Source organism: Pan troglodytes, chromosome 7 (genome assembly GCF_028858775.2).
Source record: "Pan troglodytes isolate AG18354 chromosome 7, NHGRI_mPanTro3-v2.0_pri, whole genome shotgun sequence".
In the NCBI taxonomy this organism is placed as follows: Eukaryota; Metazoa; Chordata; class Mammalia; order Primates; family Hominidae; genus Pan; species Pan troglodytes.
The window spans coordinates 17,528,720-17,553,739 of NC_072405.2; the positions used below are offsets into that span (position 1 = coordinate 17,528,720).

Genomic DNA, 25,020 nt, shown 5'->3' on the forward strand with positions numbered 1-25,020 from the left:
GGAGTATGCCTGGTATTTTTTTCTGGTGTTCCCAGTTTCTCATCCTTTGCTCTTTCAACTCCCAGCTAACAAGTGTGGAAGGATTGATGGAATCAGAGCACGCCCATTTTGTAACCACTAATGGGACTTTTAAATGTTGGTGAGGAACTTGTCAATGGAGGAATAGGGACGCCTGAGCCTGGACCTATCTTAGCATCACTAAAATCATGCAGGTAAACACTGTGAGCCTCCTGGTAGGATGCAACATGGAGCACAGATCACCTCCTCGACAGCACCTCTACCAAGAGGGGCTGAGCTTGAATCTAATGGAGCCTACAGAGGTAACTCTATGTGTAAGAAGGACGAGAGGGAAGAGCAAGTGATGAACCATCACAAAGACGCAAAATCCAGAATGGAGAACATTCTATAGGACTGGCCTTTACAAATCAAAGGCTTGAAACTAACCGAAGTCAGAGCAGAAGGGACTCCTGTTTAAAGGAAACCTAAGACGTTGAGTTATATACGAACCTTGTTTGAATCCTGAGTAGGACAAACTAAGCAAGAAGCTATTTTTAAGTCACTTGTTAAAATGTGATTATGAATTGGGTTCAATGGCTAGATGGTTAGATGATACCGTGGAAATATTGCTAGTTTTGTTAGATGTGATGAAGTAACATTGGGGTTATGTGAGCAAATGTCTCCATGCTTTAGAAACAAATGCAAAATATGGGGTGGTGAAATGACTTGCTTCACTACATTGATTTCATGTTGTTTCCAAGTTTCATTCATTTAGAGGAAATAAAATGGTATGATGTAAAATACTTCAACCCAGAAAACAATTTTAAAGATAATTATTGAATGTGGGTGATGAGTGTAGAAGAGTTTTATTATTATTATTATTATTATTTTATTTATTTTTTTGAGACAGTCTCACTCTGTCAACTAGGCTGGAGTGCAGTGGCAGGATCTTGGCTCACTGCAACCTCCACCTCCTGGGTTCAAGCGATTCTCCCACCTCAACCTCCCAAGTAGCTGGGATTACAGGCATGTGCCTGGCTAATTTTTATAGGCACGTGCCTGGCTAATTTTTGTATTTGTGGTAGAGACGGGGTTTCACCATGTTGGCCAGGTTGGTCTCAAACCCCTGACCTCAAATGATCTCCCACCTCAACCTTGCGAGTGCTGGGATTACAGGCATGAACCACTGTGCCTGGCCAATATTCTTGACTTTAGTATATTTTGGAAGGTTTCATAAAAGATAGTTTTCATCTAAAAAAATCTATTGTAGCCATCCTTCTCAGGTCTGGCTAGCGTTTTCTCCCAGGTGGAAGTAATTTTTTTTGCTGAGCTCACAAAACACTTTACCCAGGCCTCTCTTTGGTACAGAATCGTGCCCACTCTGAACTGATGGAATCGGGTGCATGCCTTTCCTCCTTATTTTCCTGTGAGAGCGGGCTCCATCCTTGTTTCATGCCTGTACCTTCCGCTATGCCTGACATAGTTCATGGTTGACAGCAACTGAATGTCTGTGGCTGAATAAATAGAAGAACCTCAGTGCTAAGAACTGTTATCGGGGCTGTTTCAGGTTCACATGTGGAGAGGTCAGTATTAGGGCAAAGGTGAGGAAGCCTCATTTCAGTGGTGTTGTCCTGAGTTGAGACATGAAACATGAATTTTAACTCAAATTCTTTGGCCCCTTCTTTAATTCAGAGCCATAGGCCAATCACTGTTCTTTCTTCATTTACAAGATAAGTATAGCATTGGTGGTTTGTACTGGGAGAATTTGGAATTCTGGACGTTGGTGAGATTCTCCATATGGGATCTCACGCCGGCAGCTAGCATGGCATTGTGATCGCGACACCCAGGTTGAGTCCCAGCTTTCCCAGTAGGTACCCCTGTTCTACCTGGATGCTACCCACCTATGTCTGGCAGGTCAAATCAGAAAGGCAAAGCTTCCAGCACATAACATGGCAAGGCTTCCAGATACAAAATAGCAAAACAATTTTGCCACAGGGGAGATGACATGGAATCTGAACTGTCCCCTCCAAGGGACACAGAGCCTCAGGCAGGGCCACAGGTGTACCTGTTTTGTGCAGAGGGCTCAAGCAGCCCTGGAGACAGTAACACCCTCCAGCTGCCAGCTCTGCCACCTTCAGCATGACCTTACCAAGCCACCTCGCCTCGCCTTCTTCAGTGGTAAAATGAGGATAACTGTAACCAATTTATCAAGGCTAACATGAATTAGAAAAAAAGAAAAACTCGTTATCTGTCAAGTGCTTTTCAACCATGACACGCTAGCCAAGTGCAAATAAGGGGTTTCTAGTTTCTCTATTTTTAGTTATTGCCTCCACCACACCCCTTGTTTGACTGAAGCTGTGTTTCAGGCTTTGAGCATCTCCCAAGGCAAACATTGACTGCCCTGCTCTGGTGAAAGTCTGCATTAGAGGGCCTAGCTGGTTTCAAATAAACAAACAACTCCCGTTTCCCACTTCCCCTCCTCTTGCTAACTCCCCCGACTAGACACACACGCACACGGTACACATGCATGCTCTCTCACACATGCATATACACGTGCACACATAGACACACACACACATATATACGCACACATATTCAAGCACATACACACGTGTGTATTCACACGCATGCTCTCGCTCTCACACACACACAGGTGCACATAAGTGTGTATGCTTCCTCTCCCACTCTCTCACAAACATACACAGACTCACACCCTTCCCACAATGCAGCAAAGCCATCTGGAGCCCCAGCCAGTGTGTGATGCATTTTGCCTCTGTCTGGACTTCTGCACTTCCTGGCTTCACCCAACCTGAAACTGCTGGGTGCAGCCCGAGCACCAGTGACAGCCCTGGTTGTCCCATGGCCTCTTGAGTAACCCAGGTCTCCAGTCAAAGCCACTGGAGTAGGGGGACCCATAGAGACCTGAGGTACTCATGAGAGCCATGGAAAATCATCTGCACACACACTGCTAAGGAGTCAAAGGACAGAAGTGTAAGTAGTGGGTCATTTAATCTTACGAATTTTACTTTCCGTCCGGTTCTTTGTTCAATAAATTGAACAACCAATGTTCAATTATGTTGTCTCAGTGGACACAGGTGTTTGCCAGGAAGCTTAAAGTCAATGGCAATATGGCTGGCCGGACTAAGAAAGACAAGAGGGCTGGTCACCTGGGCAGATGCGGAAGTATGAGTCCAAGTCTGGGGAATATACTAGGAGCTGCTGACCACTGGCCCTTCGTTGAGTCAGGGAGGCTGAGAGAGGCCACGAAAGGCCTGAGGTTCAGGCAGCCCTGACTGGCCACTTAACGGTCATTGTCAAGAACTGCAGGCTGGCCCTGGCTCCAGGCCTTATGTCCCTCTGTTGCCGGGCAAATCACTCAAATCCTCCTTTTATTTTTCTGCTTCTATCAATAATATATGCTTAGTATTAAATAATTTAAGAAATATATACAATTAAAAGAAAGAAAGTCAAAGTCTCATGAAGTCTTATAATCCAAAATCCGTTTAGAAAATACTTTGGGGGGCACTGCTTTGCATTAGCACACACACCGTTTTTTAAGTCCGCTGGTTTTTTTTTTGTTTTGTTTTGTTTTGTTTTGCCTTACACCACACCTCTGTTTTGTACTCTCCCTTCCTCTAACAATAACCACAGTAAACAACTTGGTGTTCATCCTCCCCAGCCTCTTTCTGTGTAATATGCAAACATATCTACACGCCTGAATAGAGGTTTCTTTTCATTTGGTGTTTGCAAATATGGGATTCCCTCATGCACCTCTTTGGGTCTTACTTTTCTCATGTAACAACATGGTACCGAAATTCCTCTTGACCTCACTGGTGAAGATCCAGCACATTTTTTTTAGTAGTTGTATGAGAAATTTATAGAGTGTAGATTTATTCAACAAGTCTTTAATTGCTGGGCAGTTACATTGTTGTTTTTTGTTTGGGATTTTTTTTCGGGGGAGGGGATTGTTTTTCCAACTATTACTACAACAAACATTTTCATGTCTCACATATGTCTATATAATGATGTTTTATTAACCTGAGATAGTCCAGAGTGGGACTGAAAATCAAAAGGTATGTGTGCTTTTTTATTTTAACAGAATTTAAAAGATTGCCCTTTAAAAGAATTTAAAAGATTTCTTCTTTCAATAATATTCCATGTTTTGTCTAATAAATATTTATTAAGCCCACACTCTGTGCCAGACATTGGTTTAGCAATTTGGATTCAGCAATGAATAAAACAAAGATTCCAGCCCTCATAGAAGATTAATCCTAGAAATGGAGTGTGAAGGAACAAATGAAACAATAATTATAATAAACACTTTACTATTTGGGTTTGTGTTGCACTAACTTCCTATTTCTTATCTTTACACATTTTTCTATTGAATGAATTATATGCTGCAATATACTTCTTGTCAAAATTTTATGAGCTTTGTATATATTATGAATAGACATTTATCTGATGCTTTGCAATCTCTTACCCAATCTATTGCTTATCTACGAACTTCATGAGTAGTTTCTTATACCATCTAATATTTTTAATGTTTATGAATTTGTACTTTTTTTGTTCTCTCTTCGCTTCTGGCTATTTTATCTTTGCTAGTAGTTGTCTCCAAACTCTGGGTTATATACACAGTTTCTTACATTTCTTTTAATTACATTTTTGTTTTTTATTTTTTTCAGTCATACACCTAGAATTTATTTTTTAATATCATGTGAGGTAGGGGTTCAGTTGTATTTTCCTTAAGGTAAATAGTCATTTTCCTAATACCATTTATTAAAATAAACTATCCATTTTGTACTGAATTAAAATGCTATCTTTTTCACATACTCGATTCCTGTATTTACCAAAATCTGTTTGTATGTTTTTTATTCTGCTCTGATGATTGTTGTTTACTTTTATTATTCCAATTTCATGCGGTTTTGATTACAATCTTCTATTTCATAATTATAAAGCTAGGTTAAGACTTAATTTAGTCATGTAAAGCTTCAGATGATTTTATCCAATTACAAATTATAATTTTAATTAAAAGAACATTCCATTTATATTAGGAAAAAGAAAAACACCACAATCAAAAAAGAGAACAGAGTATAATAATTACAAGACAATGCTACATAAAACTATGGCAACAGATTGGAAAACGTAGATGAAATTAAAGATCTATAAACCATATAAATCATCAAAATGGCACAAGGAGGAGAAAAAATGGGAATAGATCATTCCTATAGAAGAAATTGGAAATGTCTTTAAAGATTTACTATTTGAAAGGGCCCCAGAAACAGATGGCTTCACAACTGAGTTCTATTTAGCCTGTGAAGAACAGATAACCCCACTGTTAGGAAACCACTCAAGACGATAGGAAAAAAAAAATTGTAACAGTGTAAGGTGCACTGTTACAATGCCAGTGCACCTTAATGCTAATGCCTCATAGACAAATCTCCCTTGGGAATATAGATTCTCATTCTAAATAAAATATTAGCAAACAGGGCCGAGTGTGATGGCTGACACCTGCAATCCCAGTACTTTGGGAGGCTGAGGTGGGCAGGTCACTTGAGCTCTGGAGTTTGATACCAGCCTGCATGACATGGCAAAACCCTGTCTCTACCAAAAAATAAAAAATTTAGTAGGGCATGGTAGCACATGCCTGTCATCCCAGCTACTCGAGAGGCTGAGGTGGGAGGATCACCTTAGCCTGGGAGGCAGAGGTTGCAGTGAGCCAAGATTAGGTCATGGGACTCCAGCGTAGGCAACAGAGTGAGACACTGTCTCAAGACGAAATAAAATAAAACAAAATAATTAGCAAATAAGAATCCATCCATGTGCCAAATAGACTAATATGCTGTAATCAAATAGTATTTTCCCAGGAATGTACAGATATTTCAATAACAGAAAATTTACCAACATAATTTATTACATTGACAAATTAAAGGTGAACATATATCATATTGATAGATATTGTATAGGCACCTGCTAAAATTCAGTAGCCATCCGCAATACAAACCCATCGTCTCTCTTTTTTTTTTTTTTTTTTTTTTTTTTTTGAGATGGAGTCTCACTCTGTTGCCCAGGCTGGAGTGCAATGGCATGATCTTGGCTCACTACAACCTCCGCCTCCTGGGTTCAAGTGATTCTTTTGCCTCAGCCTCCTGAGTAGCTGGGATTACAGGCCTGCACCACCACACCTGGCTAATTTTTGTATTTTTACTAGAGATGGAGATTCACTGTGTTAGCCAGGCTGGTCTCGAACTCCTGACCTTAAGGGATCTGCGTGCCTCGGCCTTCCAAAGTGCTGGGATTACAGGTGTGAGCCACCGAGCCCAGCCAAACCCATAATCTCTTGTCCAAACTTCTGAAACCCTAAATCTCTGAAAACTGAAGTGATACTTGTAACCCTGGCACTATAATTCACTTAGTGGTAAAGCTGATCTGAGCTCACATAAAGAAATACTTAGATATAAAAAGTGTTGGTCTTTAAAACTGTGAATTATTATGTGTTCTGTATGCAAGGCATACCGAAAAAAACATACTTGTGAATTTTTCGCTTCTGTGGCTTGCTGTCCTATATCGAAATTTGTTATAGTGTTTTCTTTTTCACGGTGGGTTTGAGGAGCAATGACATGAGGAATGTGCTTTCAGCTCTCTGGAAGAAATGCATGACTGTGTTTCACTTAATCGAAGACGCCACTGATAGGAAGGCTAGCATTTAATTATGTATCACTAAAAGAGAAAAAAAATGCTGCTACTAATTATACTGCAAAGCACCCTCCATTGTGAGACACCTCCCAGTTCAGAGATATTGAAAAGTGAAAAAAGGTCCATCTTAGAATTGATGAAATATGGTGTGTACATTTCCAAAGGAAATCACCACTAACAACACGCCCTTCTGACACGCGTGGGGACTTGGGTGCTTCCTCTCTATGATGTCTGCATCTCGAGGAAGAGCCCGATGTAAGTGCAGGAGTGCAGTGGTCTCAGGTCAGACTGGACTCCAGAGCTGGCTCTCACGGGCCAGTTGTTTGACCCTGAGCAAGCTCCTTAACATATAAATAGCAGCCCCTGGAATGAGGATGGTGACAACATGGTGGTGTTGATGGTGTCAAAAGGGCCTGTCCCACATCTGCCATCCTAAAATTCTTTACCAAAGAAAAAAACCTGACCACAACTTCCCCCCTTTAAGGAGACCCCTGATATTACTGTGAGGCCGCAGCTGGGCCTCGATGCCTGTGCTATCAATCTGTCCTAAATGTATATAGTGTCTCACCCAAAAATCTGAGAGGGAGAGAACGTTAGTCATCTTCTAACAAAGCCCCTGCTGTTTACCAAAGAGCTAATGGGTCAGAGAGAAAATGTCACATTCCCAAGTGACACAGCCAGCGACAAAATGAAGACTAAACCCAGAGCCCCAGACACATTGGTGGGCTCTTTCTAGAACACCACGTGGCCTCCCGCTCAGGCTCCTGTCACCTGAGGACCAGGATCCACCCCAGCGGTTTCCGGCGGTTATCTCCAGCCAGAGGATTTCTGTGTCCTAAATGCAGTGCTTTCTGCTGTATGGGCCCCCGAAAAAAGATGGACACCCAGTTAGCTCACCCACCTGCTTCTACCCACATTCTGACTTTGAGGTCTTTGCTGCACCCACTTCCACCCCACCTTTCTAACCAGCCTCCCGGAAGGGGCCAGGGATCCCCTCTGTGCAGAGGATCTGAGGCCCCGCTCTCTCATGTCCTCTGTCTCCTGTGTGTCTCTGGCAGGATGGGGCTGGTAAGCAGCAAAAAGCCGGACAAGGAAAAGCCGATCAAGGAGAAGGACAAGGGCCAATGGAGCCCCCTGAAGGTCAGCGCCCAAGACAAGGATGCCCCGCCACTGCCACCCCTGGTGAGTGATTGCCCACCCCCACCAAGAGCAGGTTACTTACTTCTCCTATGCCTTAATGTCCACATTTGTAAAATGGGTATAGCAAAAGTGCCTTCCTGATAGGGATGTAACGATCTGCAATGTATAAGCAGGTGTGCCATGCAATATAACACGCACAGGACCCGGCCTGGTTAGCTCCCAATAATTCTTAGCCAGAGCTCATTTCTCGAGGGCAGCCTTGAAAAGAAAAAGAAATGTAAAAAGGTCAGCTTGGGGAGAGGGTGTCATAAGGAAGGATCCGGGTATCTAGCTGCAGCTACTACCTCTCTTCTCCCCAGCAGCTCCTGGAGACCCTTGTCCTCTATGTGGCATTGCTGCTGGCATTCCAAAGAGTCTGCTTTCCTGGGATAAGCATCATGAAACAGGAGGGTGCCTGTCCTCACCTCCCGAGCAGGCTCTCAAGTTTTCCTGGAATCCCATGGGCATTTTAAATGAGGAAAACTTTCCAAAGGAAAAAAAAAAGTGAAATTTCAAGTGAAAAGGTCTTATTGCTGGGGAATGCATTTTCCTAGTCATGCAGTTTGATTGTTTATAAAACACTTAGCTCCTTTTGATGGCTACAGCATGGCTGAAGATGCATTTTTTTTTTTTTTTGAGACAGAGTCTCGCTCTGCTGCCCAGGCTGGAGTGCAGTGGTGGCACCTTGGCTCACTGCAACCTCTGCCTCCTGGATTCAAGTGATTCTCGTGCCTCAGCCTCCTGAGTAGCTGGAATTACAGGCACACATGCCACCACACCTGGCTAATTTTTATATTTTTAGTAGAGACAGAGTTTCACCATGTTGGCTAGATTGGTCTCGAACTCCTGACCTCAGGTGATCCACCTGCCTTGGCCTCCCAAAGTGGTGGGATTACAGGTTTGAGCAACCGTGCTGGGCCTGAAGATACATTTTTAGATGATTCTTTGTGCTCCCCCCACTCCCTGACCAGTGACCCCCTTTTGGTTTGGGGCAGTTGGGAGCCTTGCCTCGACCCCCTCTCCTGTGCTGTCCACATGTCCACGTGGTCATCTCTTTATTCTAACAGGGACCTGATGGGGAGACGGGGATTACAAATCCCACTTCCTAGATGAACCCAGGCATCTCACCTATCTGTGTCCCAGTTTAGCGCCGGTCTCAGCGCACAACCACAAGATGTTTATTGAATAAATAATTGATCAAATGGGGAAACTTGGACTTAGACTGACTAATTTCCCCAAAATTACATGATAATAAGTAGTAGCACCTGGAATTTTTTTCACTTAAAAGAGTCACATAATATGTATATGGAAAAAATTATAATTACTCATTATTCCACTATGTAGAGTCACCAGAGTTGTCTCGAGACCCTTCTTCCGTGTGTTCTTTATTTCATGTGTTCCTATTTTTAAGAGAAACATACATGCACATCATTTTGCAAAATGCTACTTCAAAATTGTGTTCAATAAATATGGAATTAAGAAAAGAATATTTATAACATATATCAGGTTGAAAGAATACACCAAAACGCACACTTGTATAGCCACCTCCCAACTTCAGACACAGAAAGAGACTCGTTCCTTTGAATCTCCCTCCTCCCTCCCCTGTTTGTACCCTTCACCCCAGGCCCCAATACCCAGAATCTGTTTATCATTCTTTAGCTTTGCTTTTTAATATTATCACATATGTATTACCCCTAAACAATATTTAGTTTCATTATTCATGTTGTAAACTTTAAATCAACTACATCAAACAGCACATATGCTTCTGAGACTGGGGTTGTGGCTCCGTGTTACGCATGTGAAATATATCGACGTTGATGCACGTGGCTATAGCTCATTAATTTTATTGCATGAGTATACTGTAATTTGTTTATTCTTCTGTCATGAGGGTTAGGTCCATGTTTTAAAATTGTTTATGTATTTGTCGGGCATGATGGCTCATGCCTGTAATCCCAGCACTTTGGGAGGCCGAGGTGGGCGGATCACTTGAGGCCAGGAGTTCAAGATCAGCCTGGCCAACATGGCGAAAACCTGTCTCTACTAAAAATACAAAAATTAGCTGGGCGTGATGGCGGGCACCTGTAATCCCAGCTACTTGGGAGGCTGAGGCTCGAGAATTGCTTGAACTGAGGAGGCGGAGGTTGCAGTGATCCGAGATTACGCCACTGCACTCCAGCCTGGGCAACAGAGCGAGACTCCATCTCAAAAAAAAATTGTTTATGTATTATGATTTTTGCTAGGAGCACTCTTGTACACATTCCCTGGTACACATACACAGAAGTTTCTCTACAGGATATATACCTACAAATATGTTTGTCAAGTTTTGGGGAAATATGCTTTTTAAATATTTTTTCTTGTCAACAAATACCCGTTTGCAGTTTGATCTTGTAATGGTAGAGCCAGGATGTTAAGCCCAAGTGGTTGGGCTGTCCCTCATTGTCCACAGCTGCCTCTTATCCACATTGGAGCATCCCCCAGTGCGGTCAGGGCAAAGGCAGCAGAGGGCGGGGGTCTGTCTGAGGGTGGTGCTGGTCCCTGGGTACAGAATGTCCCTGAGCAGCCCCCACAGGCAGCTGCCTCTCCTCCTACAGTAGGTCCCTGGAGATACCCTGGCTGCCCGGCTCAGCAGTCTCAACCCCCAGGCCCCACCCACGCAGCAGGGACTGAAATAACTCAAGCGTGTGTTTTCTACCCAAGGTTGTCTTCAACCACCTTACTCCTCCACTGCCCGATGAACACCTGGATGAAGGTAAGAACGGTGGTTTGGGAAGCTGAGGCTCCACAGCCCTCTCTCCTAGGTCGCAGCTTTGTGGAGTTGGAAAAAGGTTGAGTCAGGAGCAGCTTGAGGGCTGGAGAAGAGAAAACGGGGAAGCTGAGAGAGGCCCCGGCTCTGTGCCTCTTGGGGGGTCTCTTCAGGAACCAAGAACGAGTTTCTTCAGTATGCCTGAGCCTGGGTGGGACTTTTAAAAAATGAAAGACTTTACAAACTGTAAACAAGAACAAAAACAAGAGTCCCAGGGAAGACACACAGCATCATCAAACCCAAGTTTTCAAATATGCTAACTCTCAAATGCAAAGGGCTGGGCCAGTGGCTCCAGGCCCTCGCCTCCAGCCCCAGTCCGCTCTGTGTGGAGGGCACCTTCTTGTTTCCTGCTCCCAGCCACTTCGAGAGTCCCGCTGCTGACCACCTAACCACCCACGCCCCCTCCCTGGTCCCCAGACTCCACTTCTTTTTGTTTGAGACAGAGTCTCGCTCTTGTCACCCAGGCTGGAGTGCAGTGACCCAACCTCGGCTCACTGCAACCTCCACCTCCCGGGTTCAAGTGATTCTCCTGCGTCAGCCTCCCAAGTAGCTGGGATTACAGGTGCACACAACCACACCGGGCTAATTTTTATATTTTTAGTAGTGAGGGGGTTTCACCATGTTGGCCAGATTGGTCTTGAACTCCTGACCTCAGGTGATCCGCCCGCCTCAGCCTCTCAAAGTGCTGGGATTACAGGCGTGAGCCACTGTGTGTGGCCCCTAGACTCCACTTCTGCTCTGGTGGGCTGGCCTGCTGGGTACTGTAGGGAATGAGCTCGGCCTTTCTGGGCCAGAGGCTCCACCCCTGGGGACTCCCAAGAGGGTGGCCTCGTTCAAAGTGACTTCCCGCGGCCTCCTCATCATCCATGTCCACACAGCATGGGGAAGGGATGCCTCGGCCAGCCAGGCCCCACCCATTAACCTGCTCATATCATGTGTACTGGGCATTCAGCACACAGAGCCCAGCTCTGTCCAAGGAATGGCGAAGGGGTGACAACAGGTAGATGCGACCCCTTCCCTGGAAAAGCTCAGAATCTGTCACACTTGTGAGCAGAACCTGAATCTTAAAACTTCAGGGAACCACTGTCACCCATTCTGACCCTTGCTTTCCTGCTGAGAAGAGGTGACCAGCCCAAGGTCACAACACTCAGCTCAGTGACAGAGCGGAGCCACCCCACCCGGGGAAGCTAAGTGCTCTCCAGGTGACCTTCATCAGGTGGGTCCTGTGGCTCCCAGAGCTGTGCAGAGAGCCTGCGTCACAGCAGGGCTCACTTGAAGATGGTGCTCAAGCTCCTGAGCCCTCTTCCTGCCTTCCATCCAGGGTCCGCCAGCAAGGTGGGGGGCCCGGCAGGGTCACTGGCAGCCACAGACAGTGTGGCTGGGGCTCTGGGCACAGAGAGTGGAGAGGCCAGGGCTCCAGCTGCCACGTGGCAAGACCACCCCTATTGGGGATAGAGGCAGGCGGGGCAGAGGAGGAAAAGGATAAGAGGAGACTTATGGGCCTCCGAGGTCAGGTGTAGAATAAGAAGATGAGGGCTCCCAGCACTATGTCCGAATGTGGGCCTGAGGCCACCAGCAGCCCGGCAGTGGCTGCCTCCCTGTGGCTGACCTCTGGCCATCAGCTTCCTCACACACGCCTTGTCCAGGTCATAGGGCTTCTTAGTGGGTCCACAAAGGAGGACAGGATGGGCTCTGGGGGGCAGCCCATCCCTGGTGGGGTCACAGGGCTGGGAGTGGGGGCCTGTGCTGGGTGAGAACATCATTTCCATCATGGGCAAGCAGAAGCCTGTCCTCCTTGGTAGCCAGGCTAACCCCAGCCCCACCTTCCCGCTTGTGGGCCTGAGTGGTGGTCATCTCTCCCTTGTTCATTTCAGACAAGCATTTTGTGGTGGCTCTGTATGACTACACCGCTATGAATGATCGGGACCTGCAGATGCTGAAGGGGGAGAAGCTACAGGTCCTGAAGGGGTGAGGTTCCAGGACACCATCCCCTGTCCCTGCAGGACCCCCCTCCCCCACATCTCTCCTTTCTCCACCCACCACATCCTCCATGGCTGACCCTGGAAGTCTTCTCCATTGCCCTGCCCCCAGCCCTGACCCCAGCATTTTCTTGAACTTGGCCCTTTTATCTTCCTCTCCAAAATCTTTCTGGTGAAGTAATTTCCATTCACAACCTTCAAAGTCCACGTTCCATGCCACCACCTCCATGCAGCCCTCCTGACTCTTTTGGGCATGTGGACCTTGTCCTTTATGCATGCTGGTCTGGCTGTTCCATGACAGCCTTGCATTTAAGCCAGTTGTGTCCATATTTGTCTCCTTTTCAAGACAGGAGCCCACACTGATGACACACACCAATCCCGCTTTAGCTCATTTCCCATGTCCTTCTCAGAAACTCCTTCTAGGTCAGATCCCTCTCAGTGGCCAGGCTTGTCCTGTGGAGCTCTGAGGGTCTGATTTGGTTCTTGAAGTTCTCCAAAGGCCTTGAGCCAAGCTCATGAAAGTCCTGACTGCTGATTCTATACAGTCCACGCCAACCGTGTTTTTCTCAAGCCTGTCCCCAGTCACTCACCAAGCTCTGAACACGTCCCATTCATCAAGAGGAAGGCTGCTGGCTGGATCCTTGTGCCCTCTTGGCTGGTCAGGCTGTGTAGATAAGCTCTTCCCCCTAGAACTTGCCCAGATAGCCACTGTACCACTGAGCAGTGGGCACAAGCCCCTTCCTGCCTGCCGTACTGTCTACCCCTGCGGATTCTCTGCCCTCCAGGGAGAGATGACTTTGTGGAGGCCTGAGAGCTGCCCAGTGACGGGCCTACAGGGGCCATGATCTCATCTCTGTTTCCCCTGCTCCCATTAGAACTGGAGACTGGTGGCTGGCCAGGTCACTCGTCACAGGAAGAGAAGGCTATGTGCCCAGCAACTTTGTGGCCCGAGTGGAGAGCCTGGAAATGGAAAGGTAGGTGGGCACGGGAACCCCCCTCGAGCCAAGATGCAGTCACTGTTTCTGCTCCCTGGGCTGTTAGGCAGGGCAGGGCCAGAATGGGACTGACCAGGGAGCCTGCAGGCACTGGCAAAGAGGGGACAGGAAATGAGCTCTGCTGCAAAAGGCCTCTCTGCTGGCTCCAGACAACATTCAGACTGCTGTGTGACACTGAGCAAGCCGCTCTTCCCAGCTAAACAAGAGCGGTCCTTCTCCTGGCTTCCCTGGATGGAACCGGCCCCAGTGTCTGATGGCCTCGAAGGCTACCGGGCAGGCACTATGACCAGCAACCCGTCCCCTACAGCCTCCATGGGCAGGACTCAGGGCTCAGCCCTCGGGGGCTCCCAGGAGGGTGGCCTTGTTCAGAACTGATGAACACGAAAGCAAGATCCCAATCTTCTAATCCCCCAGCCCCCATCTTCCCCCATGTCCCCATTGGCACTGGGAATTTCGGACTCGGCCAGCCAGAGCCCCCACGAATCTGCTCACAGGGACTAGCTCTGCCTGAGGACTGAGGCCCAGGAACGAGTCTTCTCTGGGCACTGTGGGCCCCGCTTCTTTCCCTGGAACAGTGTGGGGAACCGTGGGGCTGTCCTGCACAGAACAACCCCATACTGAAGGGGACATACTGGTGTCCCTGCTCAGAGAGTCTCGGCAGTTTGCCTAATTCAGATCTCAGACTGCAAGGAGGAGGCACGTGCCTGTGATACGCAGCTGTGCTTTGGAGAGTGTGATCAGGGGCATTTTTCCAAAGCAAAATTAACAAAGGTCAACCAACTAGTGTTCTTGTTTCATTTTAGGAAAACAGTGAGTCCAGGGCTGACAGGAAGCGGAACTGGAAGGGCAGCGGGGCAGAGGGCACTGACTCCATCACGGTGTGAGGAGCAGCAGCTCAGGGCCGACTGGGAGCAGAAATGCTAGATTTTTCTTTCTTGGGGACAGGCAGTGCAGGAGGGAGGCTGTGTGGGAATACTCCGAGGAGCAGGGTCGCTCTGAGTTTCACCTGTTCCTGCCATTTTCCAGGTGGTTCTTTAGATCACTGGGTCGGAAGGAGGCTGAGAGGCAGCTTCTTGCTCCAATCAACAAGGCCGGCTCCTTTCTTATCAGAGAGAGTGAAACCAACAAAGGTAGGTTTGGTGGCTTTGCCTGCCTTCCTTGCCCTGCTCCTCCCGGGAAGGCCCCTCCAGAGGCCTGGCCCTGGAGTGAGAGGGGAAGGGGTGACTGCCAGGAGAACCAGCAGCTTCCGGGCTTGTGTCCCTCCGAATTCAGGCCCTGCCCGGGAGTTGACATGGGGGCTGTCCACACAGTCCTCCCTGTCCAGGCTGGAAACCACCTGGGCACAGGAAGCCGGGTGGACAGGGGTGGTCCCACGCCAGACTGGCCCTGCTGCCCAGTCAGCAGGAACACCGAGGCCAGTGGGGGCCAGGGAAGGGGGAACCCTGAGCCCTCAACCACCAGCCTCTTTGGAATCAAGGATTAGGGGGAGCTCAAAGAATCCTTCAAGATCATCTCAGCCAGAGGCTGCAGGTAGCATATGTTAGGAAGTGGCCTGTGCCGTGATGTAAGAGAAGAGGGTGGTGATTGTGGGGAGCCCATGCCAGTCTAGACACTCATGAGTTCAAATCCACTGACTGAGCAAAACAGCTGCCATCACCCTCAGGGGTTTTCTCTTTCTCTGTCATTCGGCTTTCTTTCCTTCTTAATGTTTTTTGGTGTAAAATATAAAACACGTATAAAGCTTGCATGAAGTATGAATGTGTAATTCTAAATCATATAGGGTAATAATAAACAAATCCCTGTGTAATGACAGCCAAGAGAAAGAGCATCCCAGACCACCCTGAGCCCCCTCACTCCCCCACTTGGGCTCCTTCCTGATTCAACCCCCAACCTCAAGAGCTACCTGCTGTCCTGACTTGGATGGAAATCCTTCCTTGCTCTTCTCTGTGGTTTCGCCACCATGTCTTGTCTGTTTTTTCAGCTTGATGTAGATAGAATCACTGTTTTTGTTTCTGTGTGTCTTGCTCCTGTCACTCAGCAGTGTTTGTGGGATTCTGTTAGTTTCCTGGGCTGCCGTAACAAAGTGGCACAGACTGGGTGGCTTCCACCACAGAAGCTTATTATCTCACAGCTCTGGAGGCTGGAAGTCCAAGACCAAAGTGTCAGCAGCGTTGGCTCCTCCCGAGAGCTCTCTCCTTGGCTTGCCGGTGGCCGTCTTCTCTGTGTCCTCATGTGGCCGTCCCTCCATGCATGTCTGTGTCCTAATCTCTTCTTGTAAGGACACCTGTCAATTTGGATTAGGGCCCACCCATATGACCTCATTTTAACTTAATCACCCCTTTAAAGGCTCTGTCTCCACATATAGCCACATTGTCAGGGCCGAGGGTTAGGACTTTAACATATGAATTGGGAGCACACATGATTCAACCAGTAGCAGATTCATTCATGTGGTTGAGGATGGTGAGCCTGTTCATGTTCATTGCTATACAGAATCCCGGGTGTGACCGTTCCAGAGTCAAGTTAGCCATTCTCATGTTGTGGGCATTGAGTTGTTTCCAGTTTGGGGCCGTTAATGCATGTGTTGCACCGAACCCTATTATGGTCCCTGGTGCTCACTGGCCACTAGCTTTTCATCTGTAAGATACCAATCCACTTGACAGATGAGGAAAGGGAGCCCCTGAAACAGGAAGTGACTTGCCTGGGGCCAACAGTAAGCATCAGAGCCCAAAGCACCAGTGACCACATCATCTAAGAGGCTGAGAGGCTTCTCAAGCTCTACAACGTGGCAAGCTAGGGTGACCCAGGGGCTTCCCATGCAGTATGAAGAATGCTTTGCTCATCAGAAAGCTGTCCACAGGGACCAGGTACAGCCTTGTAGCCAATTTTAACTGGAGAGGAGATGGTGACAGTGACATCAGAGGAGGAAAGGGAGAGAGAGTGTCTGGAATATCAGTCTGGTTCCCTGTGGTTGGGGCGATGAGAATGGACAGAGGTGTCACCTGGTGGGAGCACCCTTGGGCTGTCCATTGCTTCCATCTGTGGCTCAAGAACAGCAGCCAGAGTGGAAACCCAGAGTATGAAAAGCTGTCATAGCACCCTGTGATTCTCTGGGGACATCATGAGGCCTTGGTGCCCCACAAAGGGGCAGGACCAGGTTGGGGAGCAGGAAGGGTGCATTGGAAAGCTGGGGTGCTCTGTGCAGGATTTCTTGGAATATGCCAATGAATGCATATACATACATATACATACACATAGATATATGCATTTTATATTTATATTCATATTGGATATTGTCACTATTTCATTTTTGTGGCAGAGCACCTCTGTACAAGAAACAATTTGGGAATCACTGGAGATGACATAAGTGTTTTATTGTTGTTCCAGGACATTTCAAACATACACAGAAGTAGAGAAAATAGTTTAGTGGAACCCCTGGTACCCAACAGCCAGCTTCAACAATTATCAACTGAGCCAGTCTTGTTTCATCTGTATCCCCCGCTCCACCCCTGTTCTTTCGAAGTAAATCCCAAACATCATGTCATGTCACCCTGGAAATGATATTTCAACCATTGCCTATTGCTAAGGTGAAAGCCTCCCCACCCCCCACCCAATCTGGTGTGGAGGAAGAAGGGGTTCTCTATGAGTCTGGCATCTTTTCCTGTCCATGTCCACCCCAGGAAGCCAGTCCAAGTTGGGAATAGGCCAGATGGGACCAGGGCTGCAGGACTGTTCAACTATCATCACCACCACACGCACATACACATGCACACATGAACACACATGCACAAATGCACACACATACACACGTGCATACACAGGCATGTGTGCACACATACACATGCAAACATATACACATGTCCACGCATGCACATATACACACACATGCACACATATATACATGTGCACATATGCACAGATGCATCGCACACGTGTGCAACACATGTACACACCTTACACGTACATATGCACACACACACAACTCCAAAGCAAGACTCCTCTGCTTCTGGGAGCCACAGCAGTGAATGCAAGACAGGGATGGAAGCAGGGGAGTGAGTTCTACCCTTCGTGGCCTCCGGGGTGTCCTTGAGCCTCTCAAGCCTCAGTTTACTGGTGTCTATGTGAGGACAGACTAGTTTCACAGCTCAAAGGCAGGCGGTCCTTCAGTGCTGAGAAATCTTCATCTCAGAGCCAGGCCCTGCCTGCCCAGGGCAGTCCAGACATACCACAGAGGCAGGGGATCCAGGTTTTGTGAAACTGAAGCTGATAGGATCTGAGGTCGTCTTTACAAAGGACACCAAATTGTCAGAAGCCATCAGGGACGGGGCCTTAGAGCAGCCAGGCAAGTGAGGGGCCTAAAGCACCAGCTTGGGAAGCGTCACTGCGTGGAGAGCGGGCTCCTGGGCTCATCGCCCGAGGCACCCGACACAAGTGCAGCCTACAAAATGGAGAGAAGAGCCCTTGATGAATGAACTCCCTAAGGCCAGGCTCGGGTTCCTTAGAGACTAGGGGCACAGCTGCACCCGGGCAGGGTCGGGGAGACAGTTTGCAGCCTCTGGGCTGAGGCTGGGGTGGGGGTGTGGAGGGGCTGTGGCAACAGCAAGGCGTATGCCTCTGGGTGTCCTTTTGCAAGTAGGTGATGAGAGAGGCACATTGGCTGAGGGAAACTGGAGGATGGAAGGGGGTTGAGGCAGGGGAATTGACAGGAGAGGAAAGAGCCTTAAGTCAAACAGGACCGCGGAAAACCAAGCGTCCACAACGAGAACGAGGGGTCCGTGCCTGACCCCTGGCGGGGACGCGTGGTACTGCTCGTGGTAGGCGTGGACTCGGGGAACCGGGAGCCCCCCAGCCTGCCGCGAACTCTGCTGGGCCCCAGCGTCCTCATCTCCCAAATAATGGGTAAGGGGCGCGGTGAGGTCATGGTACTCAAGTAGCTGGACAGACGCATTTTATAAAAACATCAAGTTCATGGAAAAGCGTTTCTTACCTGGAAACTCTTAACCTCCTAAATTGTCCTTAACCCTTGACATCTGCTACCACTTGCCTGCGGGAAAACAATAACCTAGAAGACAAAATAACAGGTGTATGTAACAGGCAGCAAATGACTTTGAACAGAGCCCCTGGGCATAGCTTATTACGGTGTCCGCCATGGACATGGGTACTTGCAGCTGTGACTGGCTATCTGCTTGTAGGAGTAAGAGATACCCTCTTTAGCCAGAAAATAAAGCCCCTAGTCACTCCAACGAGCCTAGATTTCTCAATAGTCCATGACAAAGGGTCCCCGAGTGACCAGATGCCCAAGTGGGGACCTCCATGATTGCTGAGAAACTGTGCTGCCTGCCGCAGGGCTCTGTGATTCCCTGGCTGAGTTTTGCAGGACAGTGGGGGGATGTCAAGGTCAGAGTCAGATGGAACTTACAGGGGAGGCTTCCGAAAGCGTGGAGGTTGAGATGCAGGGAAAGAAAACTTGTGGAGGGAGTGGTGATAATGAAGAACAGAATTGGGGAACTTTTTTCACAGCTTTAAAATGAGGCCCAAATTCCAGTCCCGTTTTTTGTCTTTGTGCCTTACTTCTCGTGTGTGTCTTCATGAACCCTCCAGGTGCCTTCTCCCTGTCTGTGAAGGACGTCACCACCCAGGGGGAGCTGATCAAGCACTATAAGATCCGCTCCCTGGATGAAGGGGGCTACTACATCTCCCCCCGGATCGCCTTCCCCTCGCTCCAGGCCCTGGTGCAGCACTATTCTAGTAAGAGGGGGTGTGCAATGGGGGCAGGGACTTGTGCCAAGAGCCCCTGGATCTCTCGCTAAGATTCCCAATTGTGTGAGTCATTGGTGCCACCTTGGGGGATGGAAAGATTATCCCAAAGTTAGACCTAAGGAGGTAGCAACTCTGAGCACCGGGAATTGGTGGCCCTAATTCCCTCTCCTGGCTCAGCAGGGAACCCCTTAGAGAGTAGCAAGCATTTTCAGTCTTAGAGTGAGCAGGTCGATTTTAGAGATAGCATGCCCTGCTTTGCGCAAACGAGAAAGAGTCGAGTGTGTGTGCATGTGCAGGCGTGTGCACACACCCATGCAGGGGGGTGGGGTGGCTGGGGAGTGGGGGGCCAGCTAGGAATGATACAGCTCCCAAGGTAGAGCCTGGCTGCTCTGGTAACCCCCAGCCCTGTCTTTTCTTCCCTAATGCAGAGAAGGGGGATGGTCTATGCCAGAGGCTGACCCTGCCCTGTGTGAGCCCGGCCCCGCAGAACCCCTGGGCCCAGGATGAATGGGAGATCCCCCGGCAGTCTCTCAGGCTGGTCAGGAAACTCGGGTCTGGACAATTCGGCGAAGTCTGGATGGGTGAGTGTGTGCACACGTGGGAGCATTTCTCCCCCCATTCCACCCGCGCCGCATCCTGAGTCCAGGTTCAGCATTTTCATAGATTGTCATCTCTCCCCCAGAAGTCTTGAGAGGGAGCGAGGACAGAGGCGAGGACACCCATTTTACAGAGGAGGAAGTGGAGGTGCAGAGCCACTTTGCAACAGCTGGGGCCGCTTATGGTGGTGGCAGAGCAGGAACAGAATCCAGCTCACCCAGCCCCGAAGTCGCTCCCTCCTTCGTTCTCTGCCTGAAGCTGGCTTTGACATTGAGCTGCAGCAGCGCGTTAACTCCCCTTAGCTTTTCATCACCCAGATGGAAACAGGAGGTTAAACGTGATGAGCCATGACGTTTCAGAGCCTGAGTGCACACCGAGGGCAGCCGTGGGACTTTGGCCAAGTCACTGAAGCTCCAGGCCTGGTGTCCTCACATTTCCATCGCTGCTGACACCTGCCCCCTTCCCCCCCACCCACCAGGATATAAAACTCATGTTCCGTTTTATCCCTGGATTGGTCCATGAGTCCTCCCTTACCTGGGGCTGGTCCATGAGTGCTCCCTTACCTGGGGCTGATGCCCAGGGTGCTTTTGGCAGGAGCTGTACCCAGGTCCCTGCCAAGGCCCATGTCCTCTAGAAAGGCAAGTAGAGTTGTCTTTTGCCCTTCAGGGGACTTCACGGAGTACAGGGAGAGTGTGGAGATACAGGTAGTTTAAGGAGTGGGACAGGATCGCCATGGGGCTTCAGAAGGAGGGAAGGATACCCCCATGCCTCATCCTCCTGCCCAGTGTACCCCAGGCTGTGTGCTTATTTCCACCAAGGAGTTATTGTGTGATAGAAGAGACTCATTATGTAGGGGAGGGGTGGGGGAAGGACATAGGTTCCGTGCAGGACAGAAGGACACAGGCCCAGGGTGTGGGGCAAATAGGTGAAATGCCCCCCAGGCAGGGTACATTCCTCCACTGCCTGAGGCCCCATATAGAAGGGACCTGGAACACAAGGTAGGCACCACACAACCATGGCCTCCGGAACTGCATGTTCCAGCTCTGGCACCTGGAATGGGGTGGCACCTGGGCACTTACCCCGATTTTGGTTAAGGGATCACCTCCGAGCAAGCTCTCTGTCTTCTGAGTGGCTTCTTCACTCCCCCGGGCTCAGGTTACTACAAAAACAACATGAAGGTGGCCATTAAGACGCTGAAGGAGGGAACCATGTCTCCAGAAGCCTTCCTGGGTGAGGCCAACGTGATGAAGGCTCTGCAGCACGAGCGGCTGGTCCGACTCTACGCAGTGGTCACCAAGGAGCCCATCTACATTGTCACCGAGTACATGGCCAGAGGTGGTGCCCCCCGCACAGCCGCATCCTCAGAGCGAGGCGGGAGGGCCGGGCTTAGCAGGAGGAGGAGGGTCCGCTGCGGTGGGTTCACCAGGCCAGGGGGTCCTGCAGATCTAGGGCATGGCACGGTGTGGGGACAGGGAGGGATGGAGGGAGGGGGAGGGACAGAGGGAGGGTGAGAAACAGGAGGGTGAAGTGGTTCTGACAGAGCCATGTTCTCAGCCCAGGAGCAGTTCAGACAGCATTTCTGGAGTGCATCTTCTGTGCCTAGCACTCTTTGATGCCTGCTGGGAGGGATAGAGCATTGCAAAGTCAGAGGAACACCAGGCCAGGCATGCAGGGACAGTACTAGATCCAGGTCTCCTGCCTCCTGGTCATGCAACCATTTACAACTGTGTGAATATTTTACAAGGATGGCCAGAGAGGTTAGGCTTGATGGCCTCTGAGGTCCACGGCATGGCCAAGTTCTCATGCCACTTTCTCACCCCTCCTATGACCCTGACCGCACACTGCTCCTATAGGATCCTAACATGCCCATGTTGATATAGCTCCCTAACAACTGTCACCAAGGGGCCCCCGGTCGGAGGCTGTGCTGGGGGTGCCTCTAGCCTGCCCCTAGGGCAAGCATCCATCCCTCCCAGCTTTCTGATTCCAGGGGGAGCTGCATTTGTCCCCTGCACCAAACCTGGGGGACAGTTCTCTCCATTCTGGTGCTTTCTTGCTGATGCCTGGTCCTCAGAGGCAGAGGGTGTCTGCCAGCAGGGATCAAGGGAGCGAGGCCAACACGGGGGGAAAGACAAGAAGGGGCATGAAACTTCGAGTCAGAACTGGGGTCCCACTCCCAGCTCCCCGCTGGGTGACTTCAGACTGGTCCCTGCACCTGGCTGAAACCTAACTTCTGGGCAACTGCTGGTATATTGGCTGCCTCCCGGGGTGCTGAGACTGGCATTTTGTAAAGTGGAAGGCACTTGGCAGCAGTAGGTAGATCCTTCCTGATGCACCGAGAGATCTGAGGGTGCAAACTCCCACTTCCCGCCCCCATGGGGAGCCACTCACACCAGAGAGAGGCTGGCACCACCAGGGGCGGGTCACTTTGCAGAAGGGCACTTGCAACTTCTTTTTTCTTAGGATGCCTGCTGGATTTCCTGAAGACAGATGAAGGGAGCAGATTGTCACTCCCAAGGCTGATTGACATGTCGGCGCAGGTTGGTGAAGTACCAGGTGCAGAGGAAGGGCGGCATGTGCCACCTGCTGCCCACAATGGCCGCTCGTGCCTTACCACCCCATCCTCTCAGCCAGCAGGAGAAGTCAGGGGGTACTGAAGGCCACCTTCCTCTAGGCAGATATCTCCAAGGTCACCCACTGCACTTGGACTTGCAAACCCTGGCCACTGTGCCTCCTGCCCCACGCAGCTGTGAGGGAGCCCAGGGAATGGAGCTTTAGACCCGGGCAGCTGTGTTGGAATGAGGCTATTCTGTTCCGAAGGAAGAGAGGGTGAATGAATGTCATGGGAAACACACAGAGTTAGCAAGAGTTCCATTGAACCCGGCAGGCAAGTGTGTTCTGTTGTGACCTCATCTCTTCCTTAGATGGTGCCCACAAACATCTCCTGTAGGACTTCCCATCCCAGGGGCCCTCAGCCTTTGCACAGCCCTGGCGTCGACCCCAGGCTGATGGGCAGGCCTGAGCTACACACAGATGCCAGGGACATGACTTCTCTGAGCCCTGGAGGACAGCCCCACCTTCTGCCACCAGGGAATTGCGAGTGCTGGACCTCCTCGGCTACCCAGGACTGGTCCTCAGTGTCCCTCACGTTCACATGCAGAACCTTCTGGACTCCATGGGGTGAAGAGCAGAGTGGAGAGGAGGGTTTTAGCCGAGAGCTCTAGCTGGCAGGAAGCACATCTGGTGGCCCTGTTAAAACTGGAACTCTCAGCAGAAAAGTTTTGGTCTGTGGTCAGCCTGTGAGGCACACACGTGCGTACACATACGCACACACATACAGCTGCCACCAAGAGGAAACGCTCCCACCCACCGCCCACATCAGCCCTCCCACCTCCCCCCTCGCCCAGCCTTACCCAGTAGCGCCGCTGCAGGAACTGATGCCACAACGCCTTTTTCCACTGAGGTGGGCAGACAGCCATCTGGGCAGGCTGGTTTTGGAAAATGAGTGCTGGTAACCGGCTTCAAACTCCAGGGCAGTGATAAGCCTGCCCACTGCTGCTGCTTCCTTTCCCCTTCCTTCTCTCACCCTCCGCTGTCTCCTATTCAATCCCCACTACACCCCCTTGGGAAATCTCGTGTGACCCAGGGGCAAAGGATGTGAAAAGCCATCGGAGTTTAATACCTGGATGTAGCCACAGAATCGGGGGTGAGGAGCCAGAAAATCAGAACTTCCCAGAAGGGCAGCCTCTAACCACATGCTGACCATGCCAATGGCTCTCCAAGCACACATGTACACACACACACTCTCACACACATAAAAACACAGACTCACACACGGACAAACACACAAACACACAGACTCACACATACACGCAAACTCACACACAGACACAGACACACACACACACACAGACTCACACAAACTCAGACACACAGACTCACACGCACAAATACACAGACTCAGACTCACAAACACACACAAACTCACACAAACACATTTACACAAACTCACAAACTCACACAAACACACACAAACTCACACTCAAACACACAAACTTACACACACATGAGCAGACACACACCCGGCCCTTCTGGGCTCTTCTTTTCTTACTCCATAGGAAGCCATGCAAAGTCTCGCCAGACCTTTCCTCCAAGGCCAGATCTGGCCAACCCCACAAGAACCCTGCAATCACAATCCCTCGGGCCCCACTTTGCAGCCAGATGCCACCGGTTCCCATGCCCCATGCCTCGCCACCCCTCTCCCTCCTCTGCCCAGGAAGCCTTGAACACTTCCCACCTGGCAGAATCCTTATCATCATCCATGGCTCAAGTGTAATGTCATTTCTATGACGGTTTCCCTGGACAAGAAACTGCCAGAGAGCCCTTAGCTCAGGTGTTCCCGGAAGCACTGTTCTTGCTCAGCAGATCTGGGCAGCTTCTTCTTGAAAGCAGATCTGGGCCCTACTCAACGTTTTTTAAAATATATTTCTGGTACTGCTCAATAAATATTAGTTATCAGAACGAGTACTGTTAGATGCTGCCCAGATATATTTAGTACTCAGTTTTATATTCCCCACAGTCCCATACTAGTAAATGTGTATTGATTGAATGGTGTAGCAAGGGGATGGATGGATGCGGGGATGGGTGGATGCGTGGGTGGGTGGGTGGATGGATGGATGGATGGATGGGTGGGTGGGTGGATGGATGGATGCATGGATGGATGAATGGATGGATGCATGCATGGATGGATGAATGGGTGGATGGATGGATGGGTGGGTGGGTGGATGGATGGATGGATCCATGGATGGATGGATACATGGAAGGATGCATGGACGTGTGGATGGATGGATGCATGGATGGATGGATGGATGGGTGGATGGATACATGGATGGATGCATAGATGTGTTGATGGATGGATGGGTGGGTGGATGGATGGATGCATGGATGGATGGATGGATTCATAGATAAACCAACAAAATGCAAGCATAAGGAGAAGTGGAATCAATTCTAGTGCTGGCTTCTT

General features: G+C 49.5%; 1 protein-coding gene and 1 long non-coding RNA gene across 8 annotated transcripts in view; one reads left to right on the forward strand and one right to left on the reverse strand.

Moving 5' to 3' along the window:
• Window positions 1-25,020, forward strand: part of BLK (BLK proto-oncogene, Src family tyrosine kinase) — a 71,781-nt gene that overhangs the window by 42,655 nt on the left and 4,106 nt on the right. For 2 of the 7 annotated variants that reach the window (XM_063816878.1, XM_063816877.1), the window contains 10 exons: window positions 7,749-7,872; window positions 10,567-10,618; window positions 12,547-12,640; window positions 13,527-13,625; window positions 14,673-14,776; window positions 19,245-19,391; window positions 19,832-19,984; window positions 21,156-21,335; window positions 22,461-22,537; window positions 22,922-24,524. In XM_063816878.1, the coding sequence (XP_063672948.1) occupies window positions 7,750-7,872; window positions 10,567-10,618; window positions 12,547-12,640; window positions 13,527-13,625; window positions 14,673-14,776; window positions 19,245-19,391; window positions 19,832-19,984; window positions 21,156-21,335; window positions 22,461-22,537; window positions 22,922-23,221 (1,329 nt within the window). In that variant the 5' untranslated portion in view covers window position 7,749 and the 3' untranslated portion in view covers window positions 23,222-24,524. Of the gene's footprint in view, window positions 1-2,722; window positions 2,989-7,748; window positions 7,873-10,460; window positions 10,619-12,546; window positions 12,641-13,526; window positions 13,626-14,672; window positions 14,777-19,244; window positions 19,392-19,831; window positions 19,985-21,155; window positions 21,336-22,460; window positions 22,538-22,921; window positions 24,525-25,020 lie in introns of those variants that run through there. The other 5 variants (XM_016959096.4, XM_063816874.1, XM_063816879.1 and 2 more) reach the window with 3 other exon arrangements.
• Window positions 16,997-22,479, reverse strand: LOC134810816 (uncharacterized). The gene is made up of 4 exons (XR_010159411.1): window positions 22,389-22,479; window positions 20,218-21,159; window positions 18,631-18,705; window positions 16,997-18,081 (listed from the first exon to the last, which is right to left on the reverse strand). It is a non-coding gene; the product is annotated as an uncharacterized LOC134810816 (long non-coding RNA).